The sequence below is a fragment of the Vespula pensylvanica genome, chromosome 1, assembly GCF_014466175.1.
Source record: "Vespula pensylvanica isolate Volc-1 chromosome 1, ASM1446617v1, whole genome shotgun sequence".
NCBI classification, from domain to species: Eukaryota; Metazoa; Arthropoda; class Insecta; order Hymenoptera; family Vespidae; genus Vespula; species Vespula pensylvanica.
The window spans coordinates 16,121,992-16,131,723 of NC_057685.1; the positions used below are offsets into that span (position 1 = coordinate 16,121,992).

Here is a 9,732-nt window from a genome sequence, read left to right on the forward strand (position 1 = left end):
TGCTACTCATCTGTAAAAATATTATGATTATCTATAACGATCATAAATTTCATTACTAAAGTAGATTCGTCGAAGGATGGTATAAAGATTTGATAAGCTCGTATGTTTGATTTGACAGGTATAGTAAGATCCATCATCTTCTTGGAATTTTCGTCGACATAGTCAGATCTTAATATATCTACGTAAATTTTGAATATATAATAGTTCGCGAAAGACTAGTTCGATCGAAGTATAGATGTAGAAATAGAATTATTCATAATTAAATTATGACGTTGCAAGATAGATATACGTATCATTACGTTATGTTACGAATTTGTCTTGACTAAATCTCGCGAGAGGGAATATCAATTGGGAAGATGCATATGCAAGACCCCGACGTCGTAAACCTTGCTATTTTATGGTATTGTACGAGAACCTCGATTACTCCAATTAATCTGAAAATATCGAATAATAGATTTAACCATAATTTATAAAAAAAAGTATGTACGTATAGCAAAAAAAAATTGAAAGAGTATCTTTTCGAGAAGTTTACGACAATATTTCAACGGAAGAACTTATTAATAACTTTAGACGTTTAATGAAATATAATGAATTAGATGATAAAATAAAAGAAACTTAATTCATGAGATTCGAATAAATCTGAACGAACGATATGACAAATGAGGACGCATCTCTCGTTATTACCATGTATCAGGTTCTATATTCGAACACATCCTGAATGCCATCTATCTAATTATCTCGTATCTGTATTACAGACTAATTAACGATATTATTCGGCAATCGAATGATTTCATATTACCGTCCTTCATATAATCGGTCGAACTAGAACATGAGAAATCAGAGTATTACTGTTTTATCTCCTTTTCGATTTTTGTAGGCTTTCTTATCGATTCTAATCGTACAACGTGTCTATATTTTATTAACAAATTATTCGAAATTGTATGAAACAAATAAATTTTCTAGTAAATCGGAATTTTCAATTAAGTTGTTTTTAAATGACCATGTTTATACGTTTCACCTTGCAAAATTCTAGTAAAGATTTTCACTGTATCAATCGATCGATAAATCTCTTAGTACACTCGAAAGATCACACGAATTCTTTTGTCAGGAACAGTCTTCTTTATTGCCGGAGGCTAATCCAATCTTGCTTGACTATTAGAATCGATTCTTACGTTTGTAGGCGATACGAGAGATCCAAACGAAATGAACGTTAATCTTGATCATATTACGTGGATATCCGAAAGCTGTGTTCCTTTCTCGTTAGATATCTACTGAAAATTATGTTTAGATGGAGAGCTTTCAGGATCACGTCTTGTTTCCAAGAAGGACCAACGAGAACGGATGTTACGTGTAATATCGTTCGTAAACATTAACGTTAAATCGATTCCCTTCGATAGACTTGCACGAAAGCTCTTGTATATTCCTGTCTTTCATGCTCTTTAAGATTCTTAGTTTTAATAATAACGCAGGCATATCTACAACCTTTCTAACTAATTAGAATGAATACTACTAATTAGATTAATGGCATATCGGAAAATGAGAGAAATGGAATAAATATAATATAATATTTCATAAAATACGTGTAGATTCAGAAAATTCTTGTTTATAATATAAAATTGTGGGAAATTTTTAAATGTAATTGGATTCTATTGCAAAATACTTTCGAAATTATTATCGTAATAGTATTATTATTTATTACGTATAATTCTAATCCTTTTTATTCACGAATCAAAAGATGAAATCTTTTTTTACTTAGTACATATTCAAGTATAAATGTGTAAAAAGTGAACATGATTTTGCATATCGTTGGAAACTTTTTTATTAAACGATCACTAACGTAAAATATCGCAGGCATTAGTCGGAATGAGAACGCAAAAATGTTGCGATGGACCGACGAGAAGTTTTTTCTGTATCTATAAGCTTTACGACGTTCAGTAGCTCTCGTCCTGCAGAAGAAACGTGGCCATAAAGAACGGACTAATTCCAACTCTCAAAGTTTTTCTTTTTTTTTTTTTTCTTTTTATTTATTTTTTTTTTGTGTTACTTTTATAAAGGAAGGCACGCAAACACCTTCCACGTTGGGAATATTTTGTCGAAAGTTTTTAATATCCATAGGATCGTTTCTCTTTTTAATGACGAATTATTTATCAACACAACAAAATACCGAAATATGAAATAATAAATTGAACTAATGAAAGTTAATAATGCTACATATAATCAGGATATTATCTTTCTAGAAAATATTAAATATTATTTATTATAATAGTGTAGATTATATTCTTAGAACACTAATTACGATGAAAAGTAGAGGGAAAATAAAAAAGTGAAAAAAAAAGAAAAGAGGAAAAAAGATGAATGAATCGCATTAAAATGAATGATAACGATAGGATTTAATTAAGAAAATTCCGACTAGAATTTACTTATTCTCGTCACGTGGCAAACATAAAAATGGGAAAAAGAAGTGGAAAATAGAAAAGATATTGGCAGGATTGCTTTTAATAGAAAAAAAAAAGAAAAGGAGAAGAAAAAAAAGGTAAGACAAAAGAAAGAAAAGGAAATATCCTGGAAATATTCAAAGGGAGAAGGTGAAAAAATTTATTTCGGTTTGGTACGGCTTTTTGAATGAAAAGAGAGAGTTAAGGATCGAAGGAGAGATGGCAGATTCCAACGAATTGGAATATTTAAAGGGCCGAAGCATTAACTATCGAGTTCGAAAGTAATTTTGAGGCTTCCATTGCAATATGCAGGAGGGGGCAGTCCTACCTTTTGTAGGTAACACAGAAGGGATTTCCCTCGACATCCCATCGATCGTTCTTTCCCTCCTCCCTCTTCTAGGCTCGAATAATCTCGTTCTACGACGTGCTTCTCTACCAACTCGACACGCTTCTACCAAGGACAAAGGGATCCTGTGCGCGAAACGGAGATCGACATTTGCATTCTGCTCGACTTTCTAACGTTCTCGCGAGATTCGATGTTACTTGACGCTTTCCATTTCATTCAAGCTCATTCCGTTAGAATAGAGAGAAGCATAGTTAGACGAGCGTGATTAGAATTAACAAGTAAAAGTCAACTGTATACGAGTGATCCGTCCGACAATTAGCATGACTAATCATTATTTTTCAAAATATTTACAGAAACCAATGTAATTCTTGAATATAAATAAACAAAAACAAAATACGAGGAACAACTAGTTCCATAAATATGAATAATAAGATGAATGATAATAAGATGTATAAATAATGAAATTACGATGAAAACATTGCTTACGTCGCTTACAATGTCATTCGTTTTACCACGAATTAATATCTACGTATTTTATGAGAACCAACGGAAACAGAAGATTTAAGTCAAGGAACGGAAAGAAAGTCGGTCGACCGTGGCGAATGCTAGCTTGGCCGAAAATGATAAAGACCGCGTTTCTCTCTTCTCCTTCGTTCCTGGTCCACCATAACGTGTATCATGCTAACATTCCACTTAAATTTGGCATTACTAACCGCCGCATTGCAGTATCGCTTTCCTTCTTCGGCTAGCTTCCGTGCACGCTTTTCGAGACCGGAAATAAATCACCGAGCGAACCGAACAAATAAACTCCTGCAATATCGAGCAATGCGTTCGAGGACACGAGAGAGAAGCTATTACACGATGGGATAAATGGTTTCGAAAAGAAGAATGAGTTTTATCTACGAGTCCGCTATGATTCAATTAGCACATCGTTTTTTTAATGGGATAAGGGAGGGTAAAAAAACAAACGAGAAGACATTATCATGTTATCCGAATTGTTACCCTGTTAATGGAGATAAACTTACTCTTAAAAATAATATTTATTAATTTATCACGTTCTTTTTTATGTTGGATAATTATTAATTGAATTTTCCAAGGAAACTTCTTACTAGTGAAACATTTATGTCCAAGCTACCTTCGAATGTCCTTAGGACTTTTACTATGAATTTTTCATATCTCGGTTATACCGATTCTTTGAAATCTTTTACTGTTGTTCTTTCAAACGTCGCATGTTTTTACAACATTTACGATCGAATTGATCGAGAAATAATGCAACGTAAGACACGAGAAATGCGAGATATTAGGAAGAGAAGGAAATAAAGAATGAAATAAAATAAAGTAAATCGTCAAATAATTGCACGATAATTTTCTTCCAGGCAATCTTTCGGAAGAAAATCATTTGTTCAGAAAGCGTATCAGCGAAACGTAGTAATTGAATTTTCTATTTCAATTTTGAAAATAGCATTTTCTCGTTTGTTTCTATATCTACTTTGTGGCAAGTAAGTAAGCGCAGTAAGAGATAGCCGGAAAATGGTGAGAAAATCGTCGAGAGAACTCGGAAACGCGTGATTTATCCTATCCTTCTTTAACCCCCACTCCTTAGCCTCTTGAAGCTTCAACCCTCTCGTTCTTACATACATACCACGCTCGCACACGTTTGTTGACTGATTCGAGGATTATCGAAGTGGTTCGCAACTTGGCGGATATTGAGTGAGCATCCATGATCGTTTGCATGCGAGAATCAAGGACAGTACGAGCTCGCAGATCTCATTTCAGACTTGCTAGAGAACAGACTGTACGGAGAGAACGGGAGTACGTTTCGGTCGAGAAGGCGGTTTGGCTTAACTCTCGAGAATCTGGATTCGAAACCACCTTCGAACTACTCGCAAGACTTTGCTAGAACTAGATCTTTCTCTCTCTCTCTCTCTCTCTCTATCTCTATTTCTATCTCGTCTCTATCTCTCTATCTTTTACCCCCTAAGGGTATACAATTTCTCTTACTCTCTCTCTCTTCTCTCTGTTTCCTCCTTGTTTTCTCGTTTTAACTCTCATTGGCTTTTCGTCCATCTTCTCTTTGACATTAAGTTTTCGACTTCAATTTGATAATTAACGTGCTTTTAATCAAGTCATAATGAAATTGCAAAAGTTTGGATAGTTCATTTTATTTAGATATACTCAACGATCCGAATCGTTCGTATAACTTTTGCATTTGCGTTTCTTTTCTTTTTAGATATTTTCGTCGATAATTTTATTCCTTGATTATTATACAATATATATATATATATATATATATATATATATATATATATATATCTATTTTAATGACAAAGAAAAATCAGATAAAAATAAACGAACGGGAAAAATCGTGTTTTACTCAGGAACGATATGGGAGGTAACAAATTGCAATGTTTGTTTGGCGTATAGTAAACGAAAAGATAAATCGTACAAATATGTTTGCTCGACGTAGGTCAAGTAGCGGGATAAACCCTTGATAAATTGTACTCTAGAGTATCCCGTTGTAACATCAACAAATATTATTGGCTAAGTCGATGTAATCGTCAAATACAATTGATTCGTAGTACGCGTGCCGAAAAACAAAACGTATTACATTAAAAAGTTGATGAAATGATGCTATACGGTTAGCCAAGAGAGTAAGATCGACAAATGGCCGATCGTTTTTAATTAATTCGCGTGTTCGATCTTATGAATTATTTTCAAATTAATTACCACGCACGATAGCTTTTGATGACGTGTTTTATTAGCTTCATGATAAATTTATCAAATAGGGACCGGCCGAACGCTATTGCTTATGTTTACGGAACACGAAAAATATCGAGTGGAAAAAAACTCGTAATTTATAAAAATGAATGAATTTATTAGCTATCAAATCGTCGTTATGTTATCGTGAATTTATAGTTCCAAATATTCACGATAGAGATGAAATCAAGTTCGAGATGATGTACTTATGAATTTCAATTAATTTAATACTTATCGTTTCATTCGATTCGAATGGCACTTATGAAAATTCATAGTTCGCGTCTGATGTATGTACCTACTTTTGAAATACTCGGTATAATTAAAGTGGCATTAAAACGTAGAATAATCTCACGTAAAAGTTGGAAATTTGATTATAAACATCTAAAACTCAATGAACATTCGATCCTTCCTAGATACAATATACGAAACATATTCGGATAATAAATTTCAATTACATCTACTTAAATTTAATAATGTACTACTAGTTTAAAACGTATTATTATCCTACGATATCTACTTACTCTAATTCACGATTTGCTTGTTTAGTTGGTTTTGAAATTTTGCGGAAATTAACGAAGAGTTAACGTTAATCAAATGATAATATACTCGCTAAATGAGTTCCTAATTGATTTTAATTGCAACTCCGGTAAGTACCTACCTATTTTTTTTCCTCCTCGTAGTAAAGTCCTGGAAGTAAAAGTAGCAGAGCTTGGCTTGTCCGTTGTCGGTTTTTGCCGGTGCTATCTCGCCTCGTAACTCAAAGAAACTCCACGGGAGCGGAATTATCTTTTTTCGCGCTGCTTCCTTCATCTTTCCCCGGTAGCTTGCAGGAGACCCGCGAAAAGTGAGAAAAGACAAAACGTTCCGTCGGTTTTCTTGGCAGCGGCTCCGCTAACTTGGCGAAAATTGAATAGATAGCAGGAACGGATGGGAAGTGGTGCCAAGTTTTCCATGAAAGAAAGATATATATATATATATATATATATATATATATATATAGAGAGAGAGAGAGAGAGAGAGAGAGAGAGAGGTAGAAAGAGACGATGTTCGCTCGTAGAAACGTTCCTATCCAGATATCCGAGGAGAACGAATCCTCCTTCTGCTGTATCTATCCTCTGGCAATATCCTAGACGACAGGATTATTAGAATAGATAAGTTTTCGCCATGGTAATTTGATTCTTGAAAATGTTTTACGAACGAACGATGTAAAAGTCACTATAATACGTTCAATATACGTTGTCTATCTCTTTTCACTTTCTAACAAATTTTTTTTCTACGTCTTATCTTTTTATATTTATAAATATTTTTTGCATATATTGAAAGCTTTTCTATTTATGGTTACTATTTATCGGATTTGAGAAAAATCTTAATTTTACACATATGTTATAAATCGTATTCTCTCTTTCGCTTTGATCCTATTTACATTTTGATATTTTCTTCGAACGTGTAAAAGAGAATTTGAAAAATTTCTGATCGGTCGGTATGGACATGTTGATTCAAGTTCCCGTGAGGGAGCGCCAATGCCCGATATCAAAAGTACGAATTTTTGCCTGTTATTCTGGGATACGCTTTTTATAATTTAACATGTTTGTTTAATTTTCTAGTTTGAAATTAAAAGTAATTGAGATTATATAAAAATACTTTTGTTTTCTGTGATTATAAAAAATCTATTGTTAATTTATTAGAATTTTTTGCATCTTGCTTTATAGTATAACTCATTTAAAATTAGATATTTCATTACATGATAATATTAAGGAATAGAAGAAACAGAGTACAAACTTATTAGTCGAAATTCTATAGCTCGGTAGGATAATGAATGTTATTAATATGTTAGACTCTGAAGCATAGTTAACAATATTTATTAATGTCTCTTGGTTTTGGAATACTATCAGAATGTTCAAATAGAAGTATATTAATGCTGAACATAATCATATTGACCTGGATAATATTAAGAAAAGTAAACAATATACATATATATAAAATGTATAGATAAAATATGCATTTTGTGTATCCCAGTTAATTTAGCTTGTACAATTACGTCTTACAATAATAAGATCTTAAATGATAAAATGGATTTTATAGAATTGTAAACAACATAAATTATAAATTATTAATTTGTTTAATACCTAAGATGAGATTAGTTTTATTAGACATTTTTAAAGTCATTAAAAGGAATGAATATTCTTCAAACTTTTTTTCAACCTTTTACTTAGTGGTGTACGAATCAGATAATTTTAATCAAAAGATATGATAATTTTAATTACAAGTCAATTGTATACTTATATGTATCTGTAAAGTATTTGAAAGGATGATGAAGAATTATATACAGTGGTGGTATGGAAATGATTATCTCGCAATCGCAATCTAAGATCCTTAAATATAGATTAAGTCGCTTAGATAATACGAGTTAGATATACTTTTTTTAATATATTTATTATATCTTATCTAATGTATCTACGAAAGTATTTTCTTTTAAGGATTTAATAAGATATTAATAGAAATTGTGAAATATATTTACAAAGAAGACAACCTTTAAGAACAACCAGGATAAGCTTCTTCTCTAACCGTCCTTGTTAATAATTTTATCTTTCTTGTCATATCCTCATCATATATAGCTTTACACCTTTCATAATTAATTCTTCGCCTTGTCCTTGTTGGTCTCTCAAAGTATCTAGTTAGTCTATATTGTTGAAATATACCTTCAGCATTAAGAATACGATTCAATGTACGTGCTGCCTTATCAACATCATTGTCCTTGACAAATATCGTTCTGGCAAGGAATTGAGCATGTCTTCGCAAATTCATCTAAACATATATCATTATTACTATAAACATATATTATTATTACGATATAATACTATCACTATGTTATTTATTAATCGTTCCTTGATATAATGATTTTGAGGTTAGATCTCTGTTTCGTGACGAAATAAATATAATAACCTATTATACCAAGAAAATTAAGGAATAAATTTCTTAAACACTATTATTTCAAAGAAAAATCAAGAAGAGAAATTATCATAATATAGAAATATATTAATAAATTTTACCTTTTTCAATGATTTGTATAATCGTATTACATGCGCAACAAAATATAACCAAACGCTTCGACGTATCGACGATCTCTACGTGTACGATGAGGAAACGAAAGCGCCATCTAGAATATCACTTGTATCTACGCATGTGTCGAGGATCAATACGAGAAGAGACATGAATTCACGTATTGCGTTGCGAATAAATACGATTTCATAAAATTAGTAGTCAATTCTTTAGTTTTAATAATTATTAGAAATAATTATCAATTATTTATCTTTGACATGTGGTCACAATTGAATTGTAAATGGCCCAAAAATATCATATTAAGAAGTGTGATAATGAAAAAATACATTATCAAACAATACAAGACCTGTTAAATCGATTAAATCAATATTTCAATATTATCTTTAATATAAAAGTATTAAAATTGGTGATAAAATAAAATAATTACTTGATGATCCTTCATATTGTATCGAAAACCCCATCGACACAAACAAAGCCACGTACTCAAAGACAATAAAAGTAGGACAATAGTTGACGGAGACGTACAAATATAAACGTTGAACATTTGTTTCTAATATTTTTGTTAAATTAATATTTCTTTTTTAAACTATCGGTCTGCTTTTTTTTTATCTCTGTCCATTCGATAGATTATGTGATCTTTTCCACCATTTTATTCTTGTACTGTTCTTCTTATCATCACAAAAATATATGATTCGTTTATGTAATAACTATAAATTATGTTGTAGATGATGAACATAAAAGTAGAATTGCAAAAATCTTACCACGATTGAATCTTCATTAAATCGTGAAAGATGCATAATTCTCGAGATTTATTCACGATTATGTGAAAAAAAAATTTACTATACTTTATTCTTTGTTTATAAATTTTTTACTTTCGTCTCATAATGTGCTCAAAATGATAAACGTATCAAAATGATTATGAAATGAATTTTGATCGTTTTAATAGTACGAAGGATTTTTACGACTAACCTTGTCATTCGCTAGAACAGACGAAATACGTCACTTTTTGACATTTATCTGCTTCTAACGGGTGTACAGGTGTGATATTAAAATATTTGGAGAAAAATGGAGTGTAATTGATGCTTATCGTAATACGTAGTAATATTTATTAATCACTATCGATAATCTTGGCTT

The 9,732-nt window shown here is 31.5% G+C and overlaps 1 protein-coding gene across 3 annotated transcripts; it reads right to left on the minus strand.

Moving 5' to 3' along the window:
- Positions 1-6,411: 6,411 nt before the first annotated feature.
- On the minus strand, positions 6,412-8,698 carry LOC122628818 (28S ribosomal protein S21, mitochondrial). Of its 3 annotated transcripts, none has more exons than XM_043811534.1 (3): positions 8,589-8,698; positions 8,069-8,343; positions 6,412-6,429 (listed from the first exon to the last, which is right to left on the minus strand). In XM_043811534.1, exon 2 carries the CDS (start codon positions 8,341-8,343, stop codon positions 8,071-8,073), a length of 273 nt encoding a protein of 90 aa, XP_043667469.1. In that variant the 5' UTR covers positions 8,589-8,698; the 3' UTR covers positions 6,412-6,429; positions 8,069-8,070. The 3 variants fall into 3 exon arrangements, with proteins under 3 accessions (XP_043667469.1, XP_043667460.1, XP_043667452.1); XM_043811525.1 differs by lacking the exon at positions 6,412-6,429 and adding an exon at positions 7,382-7,827; XM_043811517.1 differs by lacking the exon at positions 6,412-6,429 and having other exon boundaries at positions 7,698-8,343.
- Between the last annotated feature and the right edge of the window lie 1,034 nt (positions 8,699-9,732).